This window comes from Podarcis liolepis, assembly GCF_965112155.1.
Source record: "Podarcis liolepis genome assembly, chromosome: 15".
Lineage (NCBI taxonomy): Eukaryota > Metazoa > Chordata > Lepidosauria > Squamata > Lacertidae > Podarcis > Podarcis liolepis.
This window is the reverse complement of record NC_139566.1, coordinates 16,512,556-16,538,361: the sequence shown is the minus strand read 5'-3', so window position 1 is coordinate 16,538,361 and position 25,806 is coordinate 16,512,556. Positions and strand designations below refer to the sequence as shown.

Here is a 25,806-nt window from a genome sequence, read left to right as displayed (position 1 = left end):
AGTGCCCTAGGCAGGGAAAGGTTGGCAGCATGGATGGAGGGTGTGCAGAAGGAGCTTCTTCAAAGATGCAGGTAAAAAACACAAAAAACACCCCCACACCCCTGAATGGAATTGTGGGAGATACATGCAGTGTCAACTTTGTGTGTGTGTGTGTGTGTGTGTGTGTGTGAGAGAGAGAGAGAGAGAGAGAGAGAGAGAGAGAGAGAGAAGCAACTCAGGCAGACATGACCAAGTGTATAGCAGGTAGAGATTTGGTCCCCCCCACCCCTTTCCATCTGCACACAGGAACACTGCCTTATACTGGCATTGGGGTGGTTATATGCAATTCTGCTTTCAATACTGCTCATGTCTGAGAAAGTTTTGGAGGAGGCTCACTGCTTCGTTTCCAGGGCCCCTCCAGGATGGGCTGTGTTTGTGTGTGTTCTGCAACATCGACACAATAATAGTGCATTAGCAGTGGGTTCATACAGGACCACCCACATATTGTTCTGCTTTATTAGTTGTTCTGTGGTGTTTCCCCAGTGTTTTCGCTTTATTGCTGTCTGGAGGGGGAACCCTGGTGCTAAAGCTGAACAGCAGCAGCAAAACCCAGAGCATTTTGTGGCATGACTAGTTGCAGGATTTCAGCAGGACAGTTCAAGATGTGCATCCATTGCGAACAAAGCAGGAGGACCCAAAAGGTTTGCGTTTTGGGTAGGTACAAAGTGCGGAAACAGTTGTGAGAATATGCTGTGAGAAGGTTGTGAGAGTATCAAAGCGGATTTTATGTGTTTTTGGGAGAAGGAGCTTGTGACTCTGAATCCCAGGTTTGGTCACGCCTAATTTTTAATTCCTCATCTGCAAAATGGGTCTATTAAGGAGTTCCTTCACATGGTTGCTGGAAGAAGACCAAGGTATGGCAGGCCAGAGGTCAACATGAAAGCGTTGAACAGCAGATTGGTTTCAGGAACCCCTTTTTTTTTCTTGTGGGTGTGCTATCATGATTTTTCAATGCAATATTTTTCTCTCCACCCTTCCCAACCTCAAATTACTCATATGGAATTCCAATTACGTGGCCATCCTTTGCATACTTAGCTGAGGCTGAGCCCCACCAAACTCAGTGGGGCTTACTTGTGAGTAAATGTGCATGAGATTGCACTAACGTAAGGCAGCTTTTCAATACAAAAATGAAATACCCCGCCCTGCTTTGGTAAGGAGGGACCTGCTTGGGCTTGGAAGGGGAGAGCAGGGAAACTTGGAAGCTCTTTTGGCAAGCAAGTGAGCTATTAATTCTATCCTTTTCCTCCTCCTGGCCTACGGTGGTGCCCCCCTGCGCAGGAGAAATGGGAAACTGAGGAGGTGAGCTAGGGATGCCAGGCAGGTGGGGGGCAGTGGTAATCTGTAGGAAGGGGAGGGTTGCCAAGGACCCCAGAGAGTGAGAGGGGGCAGAGGCTGAGCGAGGAAGAAAGGCAGGCTAAGCAGGGTGGCTGCGTTAATAGCTGCTGGCGATGGAGAAGCATGTCGGGAAGGGCAGGGATGTGCTCCTGGGAGATAAACCTGGCTATCTAAATGCTAATTCCACCAGGAGACAGCAGAGCTGCTCTGGCTGAGGATGGAGGGATGTTCCCAGCCTACCAAAAGGATGCTGTTGCACTACAGGCTGATGAGGCCAACATGGGCTGGGGAGAAAGAGAGAGAAAAAGGGGCTCCACGCAGTTTTCTGTGCTCACTCACTGGAGGTTTCTCCAGGCAGGAGGCACCCGAGACCCCAAAGGACACCTGGTTCAAAGCACGGAGGGCTCATCCCATCGTGCCGCCTACTGTAGGATCTATGCTGCCAATGTAAGCACCCCCACCTTTCTGCACCACTAACAATCCAGGCTGGCAGAGGCCACAGCTGAAGGGGAGCAGAACTGGAATGAACAAATGAATGGCAGGTATGCAAAATAAAGCAAAGGAAAATACACAGGAGCCCCATTGGGAGGGAGGGGCCAGATGAAAGGCATCTCTGGCCCCACAGCTTCTTCCCTTTGCCCTGCTCCAGTGTGAGCCAGAGGCACCTGAGCTGCTCCCTGTCAACAGTATAGCACAATTTCTTGGTGTGATTCTAGATGGAGATGAATAATAAAATTATACCAGTGTAGAGTTGGAAGGGAAGATCCTAAGAATCATCTAGTCCAACTCCCTGCAATGCAGGAATATGCAGCTGTCCCATACTGGGATCAAACCTGCAACCTTGGTGTTATCAGCAACACGCTCTATCAACTGAGCTATCCAAGCTGACACTTTCAACAGAGAAAATGAAGGCCGATGGCTGGCTATGATGGTCCGCAGAGGGCATCTTATGGAGGATCTGTTCTGGGTTGAGAGTGGTGAGGTGGGCTGTGCCCAGTATGGCACATGGCTTCCTTGCTGATGCCACCCCTCTCACAGGACCTTCTGCCTGGGAAGGCTGGCCTGGGGCCAACACAGCTGTCTTTTCAGCCCTTTCAGAGGCCTTTTCAGTTGCTTCTTCTTTTAATAGCACTTCTAATCTTGAAATAAAATTGGTTTTATGCGCTTTTAATGTCTCATTATGAACAGTGCATTTTGTACCCAACTGGGGTAAGCCGTCCTGTAAAATCTTTTATTTGAAGGGTGGGCATAGACACTGTAGTGTAGCCTCGTCTCTGAGTAGGAGCGGTCCTATTTAGTGTGCCTGCCTGCCTGCCCATTCCATTCCCTTCTCTTCTCCCCATTTTTAAATTTCCATTTCCATTCCCTTCTCTTCTCCCCATTTTTAAATTTCCAAGCTCAGTCTTTACTCAGTTGCTCATTGGGTTTTTCCCAGTTTTTATTTGTTTTATTTTCACTTTGGCAAATCTCAGGCCTCTCCCGAAAATACTGCTACGCCTCTCTTTTTTCCGGGTGGCCCCAGTTTGGCTCCAATCCTATTGGCGCTCACCCACCTGAATTTGTTACTGGAAGAAGGGATAAATATGCAGAGATGAAGGGATGCCAGGCTGTACATACACCTATTTCTGAGCTCATGCCACCTTTTTCTGGTTACTGGCCTTCCAGAAGGCTAAAGAAACATCTCTAATTCCACTGACACAGAAGAGGAGTGTTAGGTACAAAGTAGACATGATGTTAATTGTGTGTCTACTATTAATGTGCACATTAAAAATAACAATTAAATAGCCACCATGGTGAAGGAGGATGGGAGGTGGTGGTCTAACCTGCCCTTTTAAAATAAGCCCACAAAAGTTACTAGTCTCACCCCCCTAGTAGGCCAGAATTCCATGCTGGCCACAGAGAAGAGAAAGCCCGATTGCAGAAATAGAGATGACTAGATTATTCTATGCACTTGCCTGCGTGAAATTCCTAGTCACCTCTGGCAAACCAGGTGAGTTGTTAACTACAGAGCTGACCAACACTCCCAGAGCACAGGGAAGAGGGTTGAAGCCTTTCCACATGGGCACATGCTATGTGACAGCCGCAAAAGCCTCTTGCAGAGATGCCTCCTCCTTAGGCATAGTTGGGAGAGTCAAGCCATGCACTGTTGCTTTTTTGGGATGCTTGGGTGGAAGGATACCTGCAAGGGGCAGAGAAGAAGTTGTTTAACTTCATGCCCTGCTCTTGAGCTTCCAAAAATGGGCTGCTGCACAGATGAGCTCTTGCAAGCTTCCAGACCTCTATGGTTGGGCACAGAGACAAGATGGTTGGTTTCAAGAGGCCTTTATTCTAACCTAGAACATTTTGTGGGCTCTGTAGTGATTTTCTGGAAAGCTCAGCAGCCCAAGCTCAGGGAGGAGGAGTAAATGGGCAATTTTCAACACGTAGCAATACAAAGGGGGGAAGGTGCTGTGCCCCTCACAAATTGGGGACTTCCCATTTTGTGATGGGCTTTTGGTCTGATCCACCTGCAGACAGAAGCTTCTGATCTTATCTAGTGGGCCACTGAGCTAAGCTCAGTCTTGCCCACCCTGACTGCCAGGACCTCACCAGGGCTTCAGACAGGACCCTTTCCCACCTGGTAGAAGCCAGGGATTGAACTTGGGGCTGTTTGCATTTAAAGCAGACACTCAGCCCTTAAGCTGTGATCATTCAACCCAAAAAGAAATTCTGTGGCTTTGAATAAAGGGCTGATTCAAACAGGAATGTAGAAGTTAAGCCCTGAGGTAGTCAGAACTGATTGGGACAGGAAGGCAACCTTTGGGTTCCCTCTCAGCTCAGCATCCAAGAGCTGTGATTTTTAAAAGTGTTGGAGGCACTGGGTGGCAGAGGCGGCAGCGCTAGTGGTGGCATCCTGCTGATGGAGGTGCTCCCGACCCAGGGAGGCCCACCTGGCGCTGGTATCAATTCCCCTTTTGACCTTGCTGTTTCAAAATATAGAGGAATCTGCCTGTGATTACTTCCTCCCAGGAAGCAGTTCTCTAGGGCTTCAGGCAGGAGCCTGCACAAGTCCTACCTGAAGAAGCTGCCAGGACTGAGGCTGGGACCTTCTGCATGCCAAGCAGGGGCTCTTCCCCTGAGCTGTAGCCCTTCCCCAAGTCATCTCGTTTTATTGTGTTTTGAAATGTTACAAGCCATCCAAGGAGTTTTATGGAACAGGATACAGAGACAGAGCCTTGTTGGCTGAAGCACATAAAATCTGGAGGATTCTCCCAAGGGACTTCTGCCTGCTCCCATTGTGGTTTAGGTTTAGAAAGGCAGCGAGGAGCTTGGCGTGTTTTTGTGGAGCCTTAAGCCTTCATCTGTTTGTAGGTTTTTGTTGACTTTTAGATACCCAAGTTGCCAAGCAGTTCTCCCTGATATTGCTGGTATCATTTGGCTGCGGTTGCTGCTGCTGCTTATGAACAATATTTTATCTTGCTTGAAAGCTGCATTAGATATTTTAAAGAAAGATGGGCATAAATCTCAATAAACCAACAAGCATTTACAGAGCAGCAGAGAGAATCCCTCTTCTTGCTACCAAATGATTAAAACGGGTTACCAGGGACAAAAGGACTCATGGGCCCAACTGCCCCTTTCAGGAAGGCTTTTCTGCCCTGGCACTTGGCGCTCTGAGGGGGCTGCCTGCTTAGCATAAGAACAGAAGAAGAGCCCTGCAGTAGCAGCATGATCAGGATCAGGCCAAAGGGGCCTGTCTAGTCCAGTATCCTGTTCTCACAACGGCCACCCAGTTGCTTGCAGGAAATCTGCAAGAAGGACCCGTGTGCGGCATGTGGTCCTGTCTCTGAGATGGCACCACCATAGTCAACCATCAAAAGTGCTAAAAAGCTGTGGGATGTGTGTGTGTATTGGGGGGGGGGGCTGCTGGATTTCACACATAGAGTACTCAACTAGGCAGTCCCAAAGCAGTGGCCTTGTCACTTCAGAAGGCTGCAGGGCTTCACCCAGGCCCTGAGTGGCATTGGCACGAGGGGATGGCCTAGCTGGGAAGAAGAAATGTGCCTCTCTGTGGAAAAGTGGGACATGTGGAATAGCGCCAGCCTCCCCAATCCCGCAGAAGAGGAGGAAGTGGGAGTGGTCTCTGTCCTCCCTTTCCCCTCCGTTCTACCACTGCATCCTCCTCCTCCATTAATTAAAATCCCCTCCAAATATGCTTTTTAATGAGTGGATTCTATCTTGCTTTGCCGGCTCCTTGGGTGGGACCCCCCCCTCCCCAAGCCTTTAGAAACAGTTGGCACCCGCTCACAAAGGAGCCTGTCTCTGCTTTTGATCATCCAGAAGGGAGGGGAGGAGGCATCAGCAAGGCTCCCATCAAAGAGGAGCCGTTTTTGGGGGGTGGGGAGACAGGAGGCTGCAGCGGCTGCTCAGCAATTCCCCAGGGAGGGATGGGGGGGGAGAGGAGGCTGTGGGTGGGTGGGTGGGTGGAGGGGGGGAGCAGCCTAAAAATGATTATGCTCCTTTGGCTCAGGGGAGAGGAAACGGCAGCAGGATGGGTGCCTTCCTGTTGGCAGAAGCCATGCTTGTGCCAGAGATGGGTGGCCTGGCCCCTTCTGTGGCTCAGACATGCCTGGGAGTTCCACCGTTCCCCACCCACGCTACTCCTGTAAGTTGAGCAAAGGCACTCTGTATGTGTGCAGAGGCACTCTTGACTTTAACATGGCTTTGGGGACTTAAGAGACTTGAGGTTAGGGGTCATGGCCTGGATGACTCCCCAAGAGGTGAGTGGAGGTCACCCTGCCCAGGTAAGGAGAGCAGGTGCAGGACAAGCGAGGCAACCTTTTTCACTTGAGTCTTTTTCCCTGACTAATTACCTACCCTTTAACCAGACAGAATTTCTTTGTGTCTTGCTAAAATCTCAATATACCTGCTAAGGGTGCTGAACAAAGTGTAAGATAATTTATAGTTCAGTAAAGGAAGGAGGCTGCCGCTGCTTGTTGTTCAAAACGAAAGCAAACTCGCCTTGAAAATGGTCTTCGTATCTCATTGCAGAGATACATGAAATGGACAAAATGGCCTCAGAAAATTAAAACTGTCCAGGACTCCAATCTCAGCCCCACCATTGAAACATTTGTCTCTATGGGCCCAAATCTGCCCCTCCACCAGCCCCAGCTGACAAGATGGCTTAGAGGCTGTCATGTGCAGGATACTGGCATGAGGTTCACCACCCACAGATGGTCTGGGGGTGGACAGGCAGCCACCCCAGGAGATAAGCAAGCACCAGGGAGGCCATTCTGCACCCAGGAGTGCAAGCTCCTCGAGGGCTGCCCTTCATGGGGGCCTAGGCCCAGAGGGAGAACATGAAGGCAGGTGGTGGGGGTCATGAGGATGCAGGGCTGGGCTGAACTGGGGCCTGCTGCTCTCCCAGGGCTACTCGGAGGGCCTGTAGGTCTGTGGAAGAGGTTCAACTTTGCAAGGGAAGGTCCCAGGCTCAATCTCTGACTTCTCCAGGCACTGCTGAAAAAGACTCTGGTTTCAATGGTATCCCTAGGAAGTCTCTTTCCCAGGAGTCATAAAAACCTGAACCCTAACCATAACCCTGCCCTCTACAGGAGGCAGTGAGTGGCCTGTGTCTTGCTAGTTTTTATGTTTCCCTAAACTGTGCAAATGTGACTTATCTGAGGAAGTTAATTTCTGGTATAGAGAGCCGAGCTGTTTGCCAAATGGACTGCTTCCAATGAAACTGTCAGTTTAGGAGGGGAGGGGGGGGGAAGGCCCTGCTAATCAATGGCCCCGCTGAGTTATTTTGAATTAAGCTTTTGCTGGTTAATCAACTGACCTTAAGATATGTGACCTAATTTTAATGGGTGGTGAACTGATTCCTGGGTAGGCAGGAACATCTGTCCATTCATCTTCAGAAAATTTTGGGTCTGGTGTGTGTGGGGGAAACCACCCACAGAACTGGCAAGCTTAGGGGTGTGTTTTATTCTAAGAAGCATTCATGCCATATTCCTGTTGCTGAGGCTACTCTGAAGCCAACTGTCCTCTCCTCTAGGCTCCAGTGCCATCTTGGGTGGAGAAGTTCCCACTGGGAAGACGGGAGAGCCCTAGTGCCCAGCATCCCTTAAGCAAGGGCAGGCCTGTATTCTGCATCACGAGATGCCCTTGGAGCGAGTGACTCTGGCTACCTCCCTTTTGTGCTACAAAGCCTGTTCCCAGGCTTCCCTTTTAGGTGGGCCAGTCTGTGCTGGGCACATCCTCTGTCTGGCACATCAATGGTCAGAAGCAGGGAGAAATCTGGACAAAACTGGCCGAGGCAAGCAAGGCTAGATCAGCGCTGAGCTCAAGACTACCAGAGAACCAAAGGGAGCAGCCACGACAGAAGTAAAGCGATTAATTTTGAGTGGGTCTTTGGCTGTGGAAGGTAATCAAGTAGTCGCATATGGGAAGGGGCTACCTCCCATTGCGTGTGACCCATGGGCTGCCTACATGAACTCTAGAGTTGGTGAGCAAGTTGGGTCAACAGGGGTGCTACACTGGGGCTAGGGGTAGCCAGATAAGGGGCCCACAAGTGGGGACAGGGTTGCCCTGTGGGTTAGACCCCAACAGCAAGTGTGGCAGGTGTTGCTTGCAGGTGCTCATGCTCATTTGAGCAAAAGGCGCATGCCACCACTGGTGAAACAAGGCAGCAAAAAAGCTCTGAGTGACACAGGCAGCTGCCCTCCCCCCGAGCCACTGTCTACATAGAGTGTTCCTCAAAGCTAACCAGGACAGGGCTGGCTCATGTGTGTGTGTGTGTGTGTGTGTGTGTTTGAAGAAAGATACCACAATGCTGCTCAGAGGAACCAGCCCCACTCAAGAGCTTTTAAGATTGCAAAATGGGCCAGGGAAGGAACTGAGGGGTCAAGAAGACTTGGAGCCCATAACCTCTGAAGCGAAGGCAGAGTTCAGTTCCTAGCGGGAGAGTTCAGGAGCAGAAAAATCTCAGCTTTCATTTTTAATTGTGGGGGAACGACATTGCAAGTGCCCAACCCTTATGTCTTCAGAGCTATTCTAGAAATCAATGTGGGCAAATGCAGGGGGGAATCACAGGGACCAAAGAAGAGCTTCAGTGCTCCCCCCCCTTCCCAATTTATTTCCCCTCTTCCTGAAAGCCACAACAATTCCCTCCTCTCCTCTGCTTTCCTCTCTCTCTCTCGTCCTCCATCTAATCATCAGAATGCTTAAATTATTTGAAAACCTTGAAAGGGAGCTAAATTGATGAAATGGTGCAGAAGTCCCTTTTGTTCCTCACAGCCACAGAGCAGCTTGGCCATTTCAACATCCTCCGGTGATGAATTCTGCAGGTTGTCTGGGGAGGAAAATCTCTCTTTTGCTTGGGCCACTCCAGTGACCCTCTCAATAACAGGTCAAGGCTCTGTTGCTCAGTGGCATAAGGCAACTCCTTCTGCCCCAATTTAAATCAGCCCTATGTTCAGAACCGGAAATGAGGACTGGAAACTTGTTTTGGTTTTACAGGAAGGGCCAGAGTTCAGTGGGAGGGCAGCTGCTTGCCTAGCTCAATGTCTGGCATTTCCAGGTAGGGCAGAGAGAATTCTGTCTGAAACCCTGATGAGCTACTGCTGATCAGTGACTCTGTATGAGGCAGCTTCTTATGCCCCTATTTAAAGGCTTCCAGGATCCACATCTGGGATTTCCAGGTACGGCTGAGAAAGAGCTGTATGAGGCCTTGGAAAGAGACTGTCAGCTGGCTTGGCAATGCTGAGATGGATGGATTTCAGTGTCAGCCAGCCTCCTCCCAGCCTGAGGTCCTTCAGATGAGCATGTGGTCTTCAGCATACAAGGCATGCGGTTCTCCTTAATTGCTCAGGGCTGTTTCGACAGACTAATTCCAGGTTTGAATGCTTGGAAATAATCTCTCTCTCTCTCTCTGGTTTCATAAGCCTCTCTTGCAGGCAGGCATAGCCCAAAGTTCTCCAGGCAGGCTCAAGGAAAAAGGCCCTGCAGAGGCGGAGGCGGCTGAGCTGCTGCAGAGGCTGGCGTGGAGCAGCAGCGCTGAGCTGTGGATGTGATGCAGGCAGGCAGGCTGCAGGCAGAGGGGGCTCTCGCAACAGAGAGCGAGACAGACCAACGCACACACATTGCACACAGCCCAGATGAGCCCCTGGTGGGATGGGCAGGCAACGCTGTGCCCCAGAGGCGGGAGAGAGGGCTATTGATGGCTACTAGCCAGGATGGCTCTGCTCTGCTGCCAAAGTTGGAGGCAGCGATGCTTCTGAATACTAGTTGCTGGAAGCCACAGGAGAGAGGACTTTTGTGCTCAAGCCCTGCCTCTGATTTGCCCTGTGAGAACAGGATGCTGGACTAGAAGGGCAACTGGCCTGATCCAGCAGGCTCTTCTGATGTTCTTATGTTATATGAGAGATATTATCAGGGGTTTTGGCCTCTGTGCCCAGCCTGGATCACAGATCTGGGCTTCTTCATCTGCTGTGTCTCCACCCTCTCCTTTTTTTGGTGTTTGTGTGGAGTTTACAAAGGCGGCTTGGCAAGCAAATGAGAGGAAGCCCCACTGGGATGGCCACGGGACTCCCCTCTGCAGGAAGGCCAGCACCACCAGCTCCCTCCCTCCAGAGTCATTCCAAGAGAGGGAGAAATGGGCAGCAGGTCCTTTCCATCAGTTCAGCCAATAAATCACCAACTTCTGGGTCCTTGGATGCTGCCTCTTCCAGAACACTGTAAATAAGAACTAGTGCCTGAGTTTGCTTTCTCCTCTCCTGCTCCTCTTCCATCCCCATTCCTTTTCCTTTTGTGTTGTGTCTTCTTAGTCTGAGGGCATGGACTGCCTTACAGTTGTGACTATCCTGGGAGCCTTTCCTTTTCTGGTTGAAGAGGACAGAAATGCTTCAAATAAACCAAAGAAAGCATCTCCTTGCCTTGTGGATGGCGTGAGGGGTGCCTCTGCAGGTGGCCTTTGGTAGGTCTCCCCACTTAAAGAAAGTTTACAGCTCATGATGGGTGTTTGGAAGGTCTGCTCCATTTGGGGTAGGAAGTGGGGTGGAAAACAATGCCCCCCTCCAATATATTCTGAGGGGATGGGATGCCTGGGATCCTTGCAAGCTGAGAGGCATCCTGGTAAGGTCAAGGAAGGGGAGGCAGATGCCTGCCAGGGCAGAGGAATTGCCCCTTTGAGGGCAGCCCCTGTGGGTGAAATGAGAGTTGGCATGAATTGTGTCAATGCAACTGATGTGCACCTTTTAAAAAAAATGTAAATAACAGTTGCCAGCAAGGGGGGCAGTAAGAGACGGATGATAGTTTAACCCTTTGCTTCCTGCCATGGTCCTGATGGAAACTGACCCCCAGAAGCTTCTCTTTGCCTCTTCCATTGGGGTCACCAAACAGCACCTTCAGTGGTGTGGTTTTTGTCGGGACCATGGCTAGTTGCCCAATTAACACCACTTCTATAGTTTGGTCCTGCATAGTGTTGCAAGACGTTGGGATGTGTGTCAATTCTGATCAGGGATGCTTCTGTCGCTCTAGTTTCATTCAGTGGATAAGAGACATTCTTCACATGCTTAAAGGCCGTTTTCCCTAATGCCAAGTTAGGAAGGTTCCATAGAAGAAATATAGTTGGAGCAACAATGCAATCTGTTGCACAGGATCAAGCCATTCTGGAACCTGGTGGCCCCCAGTTTCCATCCTCCTTGGCCAGGGTGATGCCAGCTGGGCTGATGGGAGTTGTAGTCCGAAAGGTCTAGAGGGCATCAGGCTGCAGAAGGCCAATCTACTCTAACTGGCAGACACTCTCTGGGGTTTCAGGGAGAGAATAACCTTTCCCATTGGTGCCAAGGATTGGAACTGTGAGAGGCAAAGCTCGTACTCCATTAGGCAAATCCATGGAGGAAGATGCTAGCCACAATAGCTATGCTCTACCTCTATGGTTGGAGGCAGCAATGCTCCTGAATACCAGTTTAGAAGCCTCAGGAGGAGAGTGCATTCTTGTGCTTGAATCCTGCTTGTGGGTTTCCCATTGCAGCATCTGGTTGGCCACTGCAAGAGCAGGATGCGGGACTAGATAGGCCACTGGCCTGATCCTGCAGGCTCTTCTTAGGTTCTCCACCACTGAGATCTCCTCTTCCTCTGAAAAGCCAAGTATGCTCCCAGCCCTCCTGCTTCTGTACTAAGGGATGATTTAAACACAGAAAAGCACTGAGAAGGGCCTTACACAGAAGCAAGCTCAGCATCACCTATGTTAACTGGCGGTGGCTCCCTGGTGTTCCAGAAGCCCAGACATGCCACTGGGGATCAAACTTGCATCCTTCTGCATGCAGAGCAGGTCCTCTGCCCCAGGCACGAGCCAGCAACAGATACCAAGGGAGAGATATTCAGGCTTGAGATGCGTTGAAATGCTTCTAGATGTTTCTGTCTTGGCTGTTTAAAGCAGCAGATCCAGATAGCAGCCCCCCCCCCCACATTTCAGCACTAAACTGGAAATATTGGAGACCAGAGCTGCAGAACTAAAAGAGGAGCTGAGCCATGCACACACGCTGCATTCATTTCTCTGGGCTGCACAAACTGGCTCTTTTGAGGCGCTTGGATCTGCAGGGGGTCCAGCGCATTTGCTGTGTGGCTGGCACGGCCCGTGGAATGCAAGTCCGCACCGTGACGTGTCACCAACAGCCACAGCTCTCAACCATGGCGGTACTGCAAGAAGTGGAGGTAAAGGGGCTGGTTTGGTCTGACTTCCCTGCCTCTCTCTCCTACCAGTTCCTCCATGACAGGCCAGCCATTGCCCACAAAGCAGGCCTCTGCATAAAGCCCCTGCGCCTTTCAGGCGACATGCTCTCTTTCTCTCTCCTTGCCGTCGCCACCTTCTTCCTCCCTTCCCGCCTTCTGCAAGCTGCCTCCTGTCTCATCCATGACAGGGCAGCCCCTGCTTAGCTGGTGGGAATGGCAGCTTCTGATTCGAGGCGTTTTTTCCTCCTCTCACTAATCCCAGAAGCCACCAAGTGCTAAGATCTGAGGAGATCACAGCCAGAGCTGATATTGCTGCAGGCACAAAACAGATAGCAAGGAGAGAAGCGGAAGGGAGGGAGGCTGTGTCAGGCGTCTTCTGAAGAAAAGGACCTTCTCAGCTGCCGTGATCTTTGGGGCACGGAGGTGCGAGGAAGAGCACTTTGGCCTCCTGAGGAGGGAAACTGGGCAGTGGAACCTGCCTTTGAAGTGAGCCAGGCCCGGCACTGTCTGAGGCATCCCCCAGCCCACAAGTGCCTCCACTTCACAAAGCAAGCTGGAACAGGCCCAGTGGTGTGTGTGTGTGTGTCCCTGCCTGCGAGTAATTCCTTGGGGGACTGGCTCTTGGCTATGTCTCCCACTGCTTGGGAAATGCCTGAAGGTGCTGGTCAGGAACCAGGGGGACGAGGAGTCTCATTTCCAGGCACAGAGCTGGGGGTGGGTATGCCCAACCCAGCGATTGTGAAGCACCTGGAAGAGATTGCCTCCAACCTCAGGTAGAACAGAAAGAGCGAGTGGAGGAGGAAGTGGGGTTTCATTCCAGGCTCCTCTGCTGATGCTGCTAGATGGGTGCACCCATTTCCCATTCTGCTCAGATTTGAGAGTAACCCCCCTCCCATATATAATGACTATAGAGTGAAAAGGCTCACGCTTTGTGTTGCTGATGGGACCAGATGGCAGAGCGGATCCCCTGGTGGAATGCCAAGAGCTTTTCCCTTGGAATCTGGGGAAAGTCCCCTGGCACAGGGGTGAGTGGGTCCAGGTGGGCCTGTTAGTTAGTAGGTCATCTCCCCATATTCCTACGTGGCGTGTCCTGCACTGCTCATTCCCCTTCCCTATAAACATCAGAAGCGCATTAAGAGCTGTTTGACAGTGGAACAGACTCCCGTGGAAGGTGGCGGACTCTCCTGCACTGGAGGTTTTTAAGCAGAGGTTGGATGGTCATCTGTCACAGATGCTTTAGTTGAGATTCCTGCATTGCAGGGGGTTGGATAAGATGACCACCGGTATCCCTTTTAGCTCTGCAGTTCTATGGTCCTAGGACTGCTGGATCCTTCCTCCTCCATGAAGACAAGGAGAAATTCAGTGACCAGGCATAGAGGATATAGAGGATGCCTCGCCTTGCATGCCTCCCCTGCCAAGAACAGCCCTGCTGGATCAGGCCCAAGGGGGACAAATAGTCTAGAATCCTGATCTCATTAGGGGAAGCCCACAAGCAGGACCTGAGCGCAAATGCAGCAACTTTCCTCTCCTGCAGTTTCCAGCAACTGGTATTCAGAGGTACTTAATGCTTCTGAGTGTGAAGGTAGAAGAGTCATCCTGGCCAGTAGCCCCCAAACTATCTGCAGCCTATAATAATATCAACAACTATAATAATATCATAGCCATCAATAATATTCTGGGTGGCTATGGAGCCTCCCCCAACCTGTGGGTCAGTGATGCTTTACAGAAAACGGGGTTATGTCCCTCCTAGTTGGTCTCATTGAACGGCTGTTCTCAGCCCTACCTAGAGATGCTGGGGATTTTGTTGGGGCCTTCTGCATGCCAAGCAGCTGCTCTGCCACTGAGTCACGGCTCCTCCCTGATTCACACCCATGGTATTGTAATGTTTACCAGACGTGGGCTGTGTGAAGGCAAACTGAAGATGCCCTGGGCTCAGGGAGAAAGATGATCCCTTGGAGGGGAAAAGCACTTTCTCTTGTAAAGCCATGACCCCCATGGTTGGGCTTTCCACTGTGCTGCCTTAGCTCCAGACTATCCTGCTCCCTCTCACCACCACCACTGCCTAATTCAAACCAAGACATATTGTTTGGGAATGGGGAGAAGTTTGTCCTTTTGCCAGGAAACAAACTAGTCTAGAAGCCTCACACCCTCTGCCTTGGACCTCTGGGCATCTGGCCTGCCTCTACCCTGTTCCCAGGTGTCTGGAGCTCCTTCCCAATCTTATCCTCACTACAACCAAGGCAGGCCCGGCTGAGAAAGGGTGACCAATCCAAGGCCACCCAGAAAGCTTCATAGCCGAGTGGGGATTTAAACTTGGGGCCCTCACAGCCTAACCTTGGCAGGCTCATCTGTCTGGGTGCAGGTGTGGAAGATGTGTGGCAGGACGTTTGTGTTTCTGTGCTGGCCTTTGCAAGGCCAGGGGGTGGGGGGAGGTTGAGGCCCATGTCAGAACCACTTCACTTGAAGAGAGAGAGAGAGAGCCTGTCATGGGGAGAGGCTGGCATTTGTCCAGGGTGATCTGAGCTGACAGCTGGGGCCAGCAGGACCCTCAACGCTGAGGGAACAGGGAGCAAGATCAGCCCAAGTGAATCACAGACGTCCACCGAGATCAAGACAGCAGCTGAAGGACGTGGAGAGCAGAGGCCACAACTACATCTTCAAGTCGCTAAGACTATGTGGACAAGCATATTAAGAACTGCAACATGACTTCCACATGGTGGTAGGAAGGTGGCTCAAGGGTTGGATCTGAAAGGGGAGAGGATATCGCATGGGGGCTTGTCCCCTGGTCTGCTGCCAGACTGCTAATGGCCACATCAGGGAAGGGCTGCCAGGTTCAGCCTTGCTGGCATCTCCAAAAGGGGCTGGGAAAGTCTCTTGCTGGAGGCTCAAAAGCCACAGAAAAAAACTGGTCCAGATTAACAGGTGGTGGGATTCAGAGGAAGTCAGCTTCCAGCAACACCTTTCTGCAGACCTTTTTTGGGGGGGTGGGGGGTGGAGGGGTGGGGACATGCTGATCAAAGCTGTGGGTTCTCAGGCTGGTCAATGGGTCCACACCACAGCAGCCGCCAGGTGGCTTTCTCTTCCCCTTCAGTTAACACCTGATCTTGTGAAGGCTCCCCATTGACCTTGACCTGCTTCTTCTCCTCCACCAAGCATGTTCACCTCCCAAACCCCAAACCGGACCCCATCTGGGAGCAGCAGCTCTAAGAGGGGACCCTGAACCGAAGGGGCCTCTGTCCTCCCTCATTCTCTCTCCCTGCCTCCCCATTGTGGGCAATGAGCTTGGGGCAATATCACACAAATAGACAGCCCTTTTGTAACAAGCTCCAGGAGTCTGTTTTCTGGGGCATTGCAGAAAGATCGCTCAAACTTCAGAAGCTTTTAGGGTTTGCGTTTGATGTTGTTCTTATCACTGCTGAGGATTGCTCTGTTCCTCCCATCCTACCCTGCAGGAGTGGGGAGATTATCTCTTTCCCTTTTACACTGAGAGGTGTGATTTAGCTGCAACCAGAAAAAATATGCAAACTTGGCTGACCTGCAGAACTCCCTGTTATTTTACATATATGACTGGGGTTATATTTATGTATTTATTTATGTCACAAAATTTATACACCACTTGATGGTCAAAAAAATCTCAAAGCGGTTTACAAAAAGTCTTCCTCCTTGGCATATTTTGTTCTGGTTTCTCAGTGGTCATGGGGAGCTGCATAAGACAGCCCCCTCTCACACACTTCCAAGCATATCTTCACAGCCGCAAGGCTAGGAACTTGCTTTGTAAAACAGCAGCTGACAGCAAAGATTCTCACAAAGCTAAGGAAGGCACCAAGAACCATCCTGCTTTGATTCACCAGAATCGTGGCATACCCACGACCCTGCTGCTACGTTCCATCAAGCTCTACGAGCAAGAAAACACCTCTCCCAATGGCTTGATGCTGTAGACAAAGCAGATGCCACAAGGTGAGCTTAAAGGTGCAGATACCCAGGAGCCACAGCCCCAGTGGGGGGATGCTGGAAGAAAGGCCCATTCAGCCACCCCCAACCTGGGGCCCTCCAGGTATTTGGGGCTACAGCTTTCCACCAGCCAACTCCAACCAACTCTGTAGGGCTTGGGGTGGCTGACGTTTTGATACAAAACTTCCAGAAGGCTCCAGGTTGTGGAAGGATGGGCCAGTTCAAATTGCATTAAGTTCTATGGATGTTATATTAACATTGTGATGTAAAACCACTTTGGGAGTCTGCAAACCTGAACGCAGTTTTGGAATGCTTACAATAAATACATATATACAAATACATTCCTGGCCACATTTTTTGGGGGGGAGTGGGTGGTGGTCCAAACAGGGCACGTGCAAAGTGCTGGATATGCCTGTCACCTAACTGCTGCTCTGCCCTGCACCCCAATCACATCTGGCCATGGTTTGCAGCAGCAGCAGCAGCAGCAGCAGCAGCAGCTGGGGCATCATTTGGATGGTATGTGTGTCAAAGGTGGCTTTGTCTATCTGTCCACACATGGTGGCAGCGGCAGGGACACACACAGGTGCAGTGATGTCGGGTGTGTGTGTGTGTGTGTGTGTGTGTGTGTGTGTGTGTGTGTCTGCTTCCATTGTGGATTAGTCCAGACAAGGCAAGGCATGGAAGCTTCCAACTGAGCACCAAGAACTATCTCTGACCCAAATCTGATGTGCAAAGTAAAAGTGCCTTACCCCAAACCCGCCCATCTGTCCATCTGGTTTGGCACAGTTTCCCACGCCATGAGCTCTCCAGGGCTTCAGGAAGGAATCTTTCCCCAGCCCTACCCTGGGATGCTGAAGACTCAACCTGGAAACCTTTGTGTGCAAAAGATGAGCTACAGACCCTGCTTCCTGTAGCAGGCAGGTCCTTACCATGGTTAGCTTTTGGAAGTTTTGGCACAGCAGTCCAATGGAGGCATGCCAGGGGACAAGCCTGATTGCCACTGGTGGGTGGGTGTAAAGCCCATATTTTTAGCACCTGGGCAGGTCTTGGCGACCACGACTGGATTTTTACACTGCTCCCGAATGAACGGGTTGCAAGGGTAGAGTTCAGTGGTCCATTTTGAATCTTGCCTCTGACGTGAAACTATGTAGTAGCCTTAGGCAAGCTGCTCCCTCTCTGCTCCCTCTCAACCCCGGTCTTTCCCCCCATAACAATGTTCTGCTTTCTTGTAAAGGTCATATATGTGAAGCTCCATTCCTTGGCCCTTCTGTCTGCAACCGGAGAATAAGACTGCCCTTTTTTCCAAGGAAGGTAAATACAAGGTGTGTAAAGTGCAGCCACGCTATGAGCAAACTCAGTTGGTGCTGAGTGCCAACAGGAAGGGGAGCTAAAGCAAGGCCACTGAGGAAGCAGGAAGCAGGCACTGTTATGCCTTGGGGACTCTTCCCCCCCCCCCCGCCACAGATTTGCACAAGTACAGAAGCTATTAAAAAAAACAAAACACTCAGGGGGCAAACCCCCTCCTCCAAACAAGCTGAATGAGGACTGAGAACTCCTACTTTAATTGGCAGGTACTTGGGGGAGGGGCTCCACAAGCGCAAAGTTCTCTCCCTGGGGAAAGTCTTCCAAGCACTCTCCATTTTTAGGTGGCAGTTGAAAAGGCCTTTTATGACTGATAGTTTCTCTTCTTTCCTTATTTCGGGGAGTGTTTTTAAATGCTGCTGTGTATTCTCAGTGCTTTGCTTGACTTTTAATTTTGTAGTCTGCCGTTTTTAAGCGGCTATGGAAAATCACCTTGGAAATCAGGGTATAAAGACACAAACACTGGTATTTTGAGGATGTCAAGTGCCTCACTTGTGCAATGCCATCGCGGAAGGACAGAAGCACCCAGCTCTGAGGCGGCTCCCGTGTGCAGAGCAGAGAATGGAGAAGGCAGTGTGTGTGTGTGTGTGTGAGAGAGAGAGAGAGAGAGAGAGAAGAGAGAGATAAAGAAAGAAAGAAAGAAAGAGAGAGAGAGAGAGGGAGAGAGAGAGAGAGAGAGAGAAGAGATTGGATGATGTCTTGCTACTGTGTTGTGTTGGTTTTGGCAAGTCAGTTGCTCAAGGACCCCTGGATCGATCCCCCTGTCCTGCGGGCACTACTTGTGCATGCTGCACGGAGGTGAGCCCCTGCACGAGAACCTGTGCGCTCCCCTCCCCCTCCTGGCTGTGGGTGTGCCCCGGGGCTGAGAGGATGGAAAAGGACCCACCAGTACTAGGCTCGCACTCCTCCAGGTCTTCGTCGTCGCTGGGGCACTCGGCCGAAGCCACCAAGAGGTCGTCTGTGTTCTGCAGAGAGAGGAAGACGAGAGGCAGGGGGTCAGCGGAGGAAAGGCCTTCCCGTCGCAGCCACTCCCAGTGGAGCAACCCCCTTACCCTCATTGCCACCTCTGGTTCCTGCTTCAGAAATATCTGGGTAAACTTGCCAATTGCACCTGCTGCCACTCCTCTCATCCTTACAGGTTTGGAAATGCCTCCATGTGGTTTTAAGGCCGGCCCCTGGACTCCAGGGACTGAGCTCCTGTTTTGCAGACAGGTTTAACACCGCAGCCTGTGAGTGCAAGATGAACTGACACAGCGGAAGGCAGCTTCTGTATGTGGTTTTCTGGGATGAGAGAAGGGGATGTTTGTGGGGTCAACGCCAGACTGGAGTGGCAGAGGGTGTCTAACTGAAAATCCCAGTTGTGCCACTGGCTGTACTCACCCCAGCTTCCCTAACTCCAAGGGCAATGTGGTGGGCCACACAGGAGAGCTCCTTTGAGGAAGGGGAGGACATAAATTTCAGAAGAGGAGGGGCCTCCTTGCTCTCCCCCCACCCTCCGCCATCAATATTCCGGAGCCAGCGCCACCATCCGTATCAACCTCCTTGTGTCAGAATTAGCATAACAAAGGCTTTGGACAGGAACCTGGGGCACAGAATCAATCAGCAGGACCCTGTTCTTACAGGGGAATATAAATGAGGCGCTTTTGGAGACAAACGATGGCAGGAGAGACGCCCCTGCCTCTTCGCCTCCTCCTGCCGTAGCTCTTGGGAGGCGCATCTTGCTCCTGCCTGGTGCCAAGAGACGTGGGAAAGCAGCAGAAATCTGTTCCCGCTTCTGCACTCCTTCACTGCCACGCGGGGTCTTGCCTTACAGGCAGCTGGAGGAGGGCTTGGTCTTGCAGGAGGCTCCCTTTGCTACAACCCCCCACCACAACTCGATTCTGCTGCATCCAGGTCTTAATTTCAGTTGTGGCTCACCTGAACCAAGCCCGTTCTCCACCCTGGATCAAACAGAATAACAGGAATAAAGACTTTCCTTTCACTACCGTGTCACCAACCCTCACATACCAGGGTTTCCAACCAGAGGATGCTGATGGTTTCCAAGCAGCCCTGAGTACCTTGCCCTGGGCTTTTTTCAGAAGGTAAAAGTCTTGGAAGGGTATGCCAGAATCCCAGGGGTGTGGAGCCCAACTGTGGTCAGTGGGGGTGAAAAATGCACTCTGCACATGCTCCATTTTCCCAGGGGGAGCTCTTTTTTATCATTTCTCTTTTCAAAGTCCTTAGGATCTGGCGCTATCCTTGAGCTCCACGCTCAGGCTTAACCCCCCCTCAACTCCACATGAGGTGCCCATCTCCAAGCTGAATTCCTCGCTGCCTGAAACGGAGCATTCATTGGGGGGTATGGGAGGCCGGGACTGCCTCCTTGGCATGCAATGTTCCCTCTCTTGCGAATGTGTCTGGAAATTGGTGCCTTTAAAAAAAAAAAAAAAAAGAGGACAAATCCTGCCATTGGGAACCCAGATTCTGTTCCCGGAATAAGTGAAATGCGGCAGGCCACGGGGGGGATAAACCCCTTTATGAGACGCTTACTGGAAGCCAGGCAGTTGCACAGCACAGGGAAAGGGGAGAGACAAATGACCAGGCCCAGCAGGGTCCTTGGCCTGCTCCCTCCCTCCACCCACTCATCCGGCTGGCTGTTGTGCCAAGTGGCCAACGGGGATGACAGAGGGTGGCTGGAGTATCATGGAGGGCCCTTGGGAAGCGAAGAAGTGCTCTCACTGGAGAGGCCCTTGAGGTGGATGGCTAGGGGAGAGAGAGAGAGAGATAGAGAGCAGATCACCAGAGCATTTTGCTGCCCTGTTCTTCCCAGGAGATGCTCTGGAAAAAGAGCAGAGAGAGCTGTAAGCAGCAGAAGAAGCTGGTTTTGGAGAAGTGAGCCTTTTTTGGGGTGGGGTGGGGGGATGGTAGACCTCTGGGGGGGCCCCTCCCAGACAACACAGCCTCCTCATGCTACCCAGTCGTTGCTATGAGTGGACCTTGTTTCTATGCTCTTTAGCGATAGTGTGCTTTTTCTGTGAACACCCTGCCATGTTCCATCTACTCAGGTGAGCGCAACATCGCTGCATCAGAGCAGAGGGGACAATTCGCCTGAACAGCCATTTGTAAACAATTTGAAATTGGTCCTTAAAAATAAAAAAATCAATTACGCTAAAGAGCTTATTTATTTAAGTGATTACTTTCAGGATTGTGATAGCACCTATTCATTTAAATTTTGCAGTGCAAATGTTTTAATTTAAAAAAATCCATCCGAAAAGTGTTTTAGTGCTCATCAAAAGCGGGATTAAAAATAAAACAAAATGATAAAAATGCTGCTGACCAGGAAGGTAATAGTCAAGGTGTGCTGAGTGGAGGAAGGTTCAAAAGCAATGCTTTTTGGAAAAGGCAGAAAAGGAGTGCAAAGGAGATCTAAATTTACAAAAATAGAAACCGCTCCTCCATTCCCCAACACCATTGCCAAAAAAGATCTGCCTTCTTTGTGGTCTGAAAAAAGGAAGGAAGGAGATGGAAAAAGACAGGAGGAGGATTCTGTGACGGGGTCATGTAGCCCCTCTGGGGTCCCTGAGACATTCTCCCCCTGGGAAAATGGAGGATGATTTTCTGCCACATTTCTGAGGGATATAAATTTCTCCAAAATTTTCAGGAGGGGATTGCCACTCCCTGTCCTCTGGTAGTGTGGCTGGCTAGTGGGAAGCTTTGGAAAGAGCCTCTTGAGGCTTCTTGCTGGCCATGCTCTAGGATGTCATTTGGGGACATTGCTCTCAAGGCATTCTGGGAAGTGCGGCTGGCTGAAAACAAAGGAATGAGCCTTGTGCAGCTGTGAGTGATACAGGACTCCCCCCTTTTAGTCTAATAACCAACCCCCACCTACAAAAGCACAGGCTACCTTATAAGGGTCAGCAGGGTGAGCTGCAAACTCCTTCGATGAAAATACTGGGGGGGAAATTCCCTCCCCCCTGATCTTTCAAGAGGGCTTTATTTCATTCTCCACCCGCAACACCTGGTTGGAAAAGGAATTTTTGGCAGAGCTCTACTAAAAATTGTGGTGGCTCCACCTTGCATGCCTGTTGTGGAAGGACCCTGGAAATTCTGGGTTTGCTGGCCAACTCGGTCCCCACTAAGGAGGCCATGCTCATCTGTCTCCAAACATCCAAATGCCTTCTGGGTGCTTCTCCCATGGGGGGGGGGGGTGTTTTCAGGATCAGGTAACATCCCCACCAACACCTATCCATTGATCTCCCCTCTGCCCCCCACCCATTGAGCTTCTGCATATAGTAGGGGAAGAGGGTGATGGTGGCTCTGAGCTGCATTGTTCCTTGCAAGGACTGCGTTGGAGCAGAGGTGGGGATTCCAGATGAATTAATGCACAATTGCAAGGGGATGATTTCAGCACCAAAACTGCCCCCCTGCTGCTGTCCCCAGTGCAAATTCCTCTGTGTCTTCACACCACCTGCCTCTTTCCTGTGTCCCCACCCCACACTTTCAAGGCACGAGAAACCAGGCCAACCTAATTACTGCCACAGTTGCCATAGCAACCGGAAGACTTTGTCAGCGGTTTTTTTTTTAAAGGAACATCATCTGTGCCATCAGAGGCAGAAAGGCCCAAGCGCGGCTGAGGGAGATAGGTGGAGGGGGGAGACATTCATGAGGGCTCCTTTTTTGCATGTATTGCAAAGTGTGATGGGAGGGGGAAGGAGTATGGATAACCAGCCCTTTCCCACAGCTCTGTGGCTCCCAAAATAAGAGTGAGGCCTGGAGGAGAATGACCACCATCCTTGTTCACCCACCCCAGAATCAGTGGCCCTTATGAAAAGGGCACCCATGTGCCTTCCACACAGGTGGTCTTGGGTTCAATCGCCAACTCCCTCAGGGAGCAAAAAGGTGCCTTTCTGAAACCATCAGGCAATACTGATGCCCCGAATGGTCTGACTTGGTCTATGGCAGTTGGTGGTGCTCCTCTTTAAAGTGGTGCTTTGCTCAACCAGGATTGGCATCACCAGCAGGATGGGGTGCTAAGTTCCATCTCTGGCATCTCCAGTCAGGAAAGGCCCCAGAGGCTCAAATTCCAGAAAGCTGCTGCCGCACAGTGCAGACAGCACTGGGCTGGGTGGATCAACTCTCTGAATCAGAGTAAGAAGGTGGCTCCTGAAGCTCTTATCAAAGTCACCCTTTAATGGCAACCATGATGATTAAGAAAAGGGTTATAAGGCGGGGGTGGAGCCTGGGGTCAATCTCTGGGAACAACTCCTCTAGGAAGCCCCGGAGAGTTGCTGCCGGTCAGTGCAAACGATACAGAGCTAGATTGACCAAGAGATTGACTTGGCGAAAGGCAGCTTCTTGTGTTTGTAAGATGCTCCTGTGAGACTTCCAAACCAAAATGTGCTCTTTGAAAGTGGGTGCCACAAATCTCTACGTGTAGTTTATTATCACTTGGCAGCAGAGTAGGAAAGCTGTGGTTCCTGCGTTGCAGGAGGGGTTGGACATGACCCTTTGGGTCCTTTCCAACTCTACAATTTTATGATTCTGTGAAAGATGGGATCCCAGGAGCCAAGCACATCTGTTCTTAGAGAAGGGAGAGTGCCAGCATCAGGGACAAAGGAAAGGCATGCGTTGGACAGGGGCTGAAGAGCTGGTCTTATGAGAGCACGGGGCTGAAGCCATGGGCAAGCTCCTCTCAGATTAGATAGGACTAAAAGCTGCCTACCTTGCAGGGACGTTATGTGGACAAGCCTGCTGCAAGTTTTAAAATGGCTTAATACAGTTGCTCTCTAACAGCAGCTGAGAAAACAGGTGCTGTGGCTTCGAAGTTGCTTCCACCTACAAAGGCCTGAATGGCCAAAGTCCAGAGTAACTTACGAAGTCCATCTCTGCATGAATCTGGCTGCCTTGCCCTAACGTTCTCCTTTGCTGATGGCAAGTGGAGATAAGGAAAGAGGGCAGACAACCAGAAGTAAAGGGATCAAGGCATGGAGGTGTGTGTAAAATTAGGAATAGGAGATACTGTAATTTTCGCTCTATAAGACGCACCAGACCACAAGACGCACCTAGTTTTTGGAGGAGGAAAACAAGAAAAAAAATATTCTGAATCTCAGAAGCCAGAACAGCAAGAGGGATCGCTGCGCAGTGAAAGCAGCAATCCCTCTTGCTGTTCTGGCTTCTGGGATAGCTGTGCAGCCTGCATTCGCTCCATAAGACGCACACACATTTCCCCTTACTTTTTGGGAAGGAAAAAGTGAGTCTTATAGAGAAAAAATATGGTACTTCAACACTGGCATGGAGGTCTTCTTCATTCCTGGACCAGCCTGCCTTGCTGAAGGGGAGGGCAAGAGTTTGAGTCCCACACAACTCTTCATCTGGAGATGCCAGACTCCTGATGAAGAAGCCTGTGGATGTCAGACATGGTTGTCAATAACTGGAAACCAGCAATCTCCTTTATCCACTGGAGGCTTCTGGGTGATCCACTCCCCGCCTGCCCTTTGCATGTGTGTGGTTTTCTCGTTTGGACTTTTTATTTCCAACCTTTTAAGGCGTTCTAATATTTTAATGTGATTTCATTACCTTTTATGATATTGCATTTGTGGCCTGACTGCTAATGGCATTTTTATGTTGCTTTACGATGCTTTGCCCCAATCGGTGCAAGGTGTGTGTGAGGAGAGGGGGTGTTTACATCAATACACCTGGGGTCTGACCCCAAGCTAAGTCCAAAGAGCTGAGCCCTCCTTGTCTCTTCCTCCTCTCCCCCCACTGCTGCCCATCAGGTCTCCTTTAGCAAGAAAAGCAAGGAGCTGAAGCAGGGGTGGAGGGAGTTCAGCACAATTCGGCAGGAACAGAAACAAGCCTCTCTCAGGGGCTGACTTCAGGCTTTCCTGCCAAGCCAGCGGCATGTGTTAGGATACAGGATTTTGTTTTGTTAAATGCACCCAGGGTTTGGGCTTCGGCCCCAAACCCTCAGCCGGGTTCTGAGCATAGACACACAGAATTGCAGAATTGGAAGAGACCACATGGGTCATCTAGTCCAACCCCTGCAATGCAGGAATCTTTTGGTGATGTGGGGCTCAAACCCACAACCCTGAGATGAAGAGTCTCATGCCAGTTGCAGGAAGTTTTGAGGGGAGCCTAAACAGAAGCAGATCTTCCAGCAGGAGCAGACAGACAAGGAAGGTTGAAGGGAAGGAAAGGGACAACATGATAGTTGTGATTCCTGCATTGCAGGGGGTTGGACTAGATGACCCTTGGAGACCCTTCCAACTCTACAGTTCTATGATTCAATGATGTTGGGTCTTACCAGAGTCTTGCTCATTTCCAGGTGCAGCCTGGTGTGTGTGGGTGTGCATCCAACAGCTAGGCTATTAGTAAGTGGGGACTTGAGATGCAAAATGTGGGATACGTAAGAGTGGCCTGATTATTTTTACAGGCATTTAAAAATAAATTGCTGCTTCTAAGACTGAGGTTTCCATAGGGGGAAGAGGGACTTCTCAGCATAAAATTACTCCATCAAGCTCCTTTGATGATTGTGAGAGGCACAATTTTTAGCTGGAAAATGGCATTATGGGAAGGGGTTAAGAAATCTTCCTCCTGCCCCCCCATTACTTTCTTCCTTCAAATTGCAGCCTCAGTGGCTGGATTTTGAAAAATCAAAATCTATCCCCAAAAGGAACTGCAGGACACCATGAACATGGTGTTCCACCTCGAGAACGGCAGGGCTGGAAGGAAGTACAGGCAACACCAAACAGACTATGATGGGAAGTTTCCAGGCTTGCTTTCTTGAAAAGCAAAGGCAGCACAGGGAGAGAGAGGAAAGGAAGTGGGGCTTGTTCTGACTTGCTGACCCTTCCTCCCTTGTCCATCTGCTTCTGCAGACATGCAGAAATGGGTTTCAGTGCTGGAATGCTGGAGCCAGTCTCCTCGAGTGCTTGCTTCTAAGCTCTCAAATCAGCTGTCCAACATGCCTGGCTCTGATTTCTCAAAGACGGATGTGCTATAACCAGGGAAGCGCATTTGCTCATTACGCGCCAATATAGACCATTTTTGAAGATGCTCTGATTTTTAAGAGCAGATAAGTCTAGTGCCAAAACCAACCCCTACTCCCCGCTTCTCCCATTTTGCTTCACCATTCAGAGATGGTGAAATGGGAGGCAGCAGGCTGGCTAACATTATTTTTTTTTGGGGGGGGGAATTCAAGGTTTGGCAAAACTTACTGCTGGTACCCAGAGCCCCTTGTAACAGCTGCCATTCAATATCTATCCCTCCCTGCCCCACTTGAAGGCTCTGAGAATGATGATGTATTGTTATTCTTGACGAGGGCTTCTGAAGAAAAGAATGATGGTGACAGTGGGGGCACCGCCCCTTTCAAGCCCTTGTCAAAAAGACGCCGGGATCATCAGGCTCTATTGTTTTGGGGCGGGGGGGGGA

General features: G+C 50.7%; 1 protein-coding gene across 32 annotated transcripts in view; it reads right to left on the bottom strand.

The window, feature by feature from the left end:
• Window positions 1-25,806, bottom strand: part of NRXN2 (neurexin 2) — a 351,610-nt gene that overhangs the window by 9,795 nt on the left and 316,009 nt on the right. For all 32 annotated transcript variants that reach the window (XM_083477881.1, XM_083477882.1, XM_083477880.1 and 29 more), the window contains one exon: window positions 18,284-18,362. In XM_083477881.1, coding sequence (XP_083334007.1) covers window positions 18,284-18,362 — 79 coding nt within the window. The remainder of the gene's footprint in view (window positions 1-18,283; window positions 18,363-25,806) is intronic.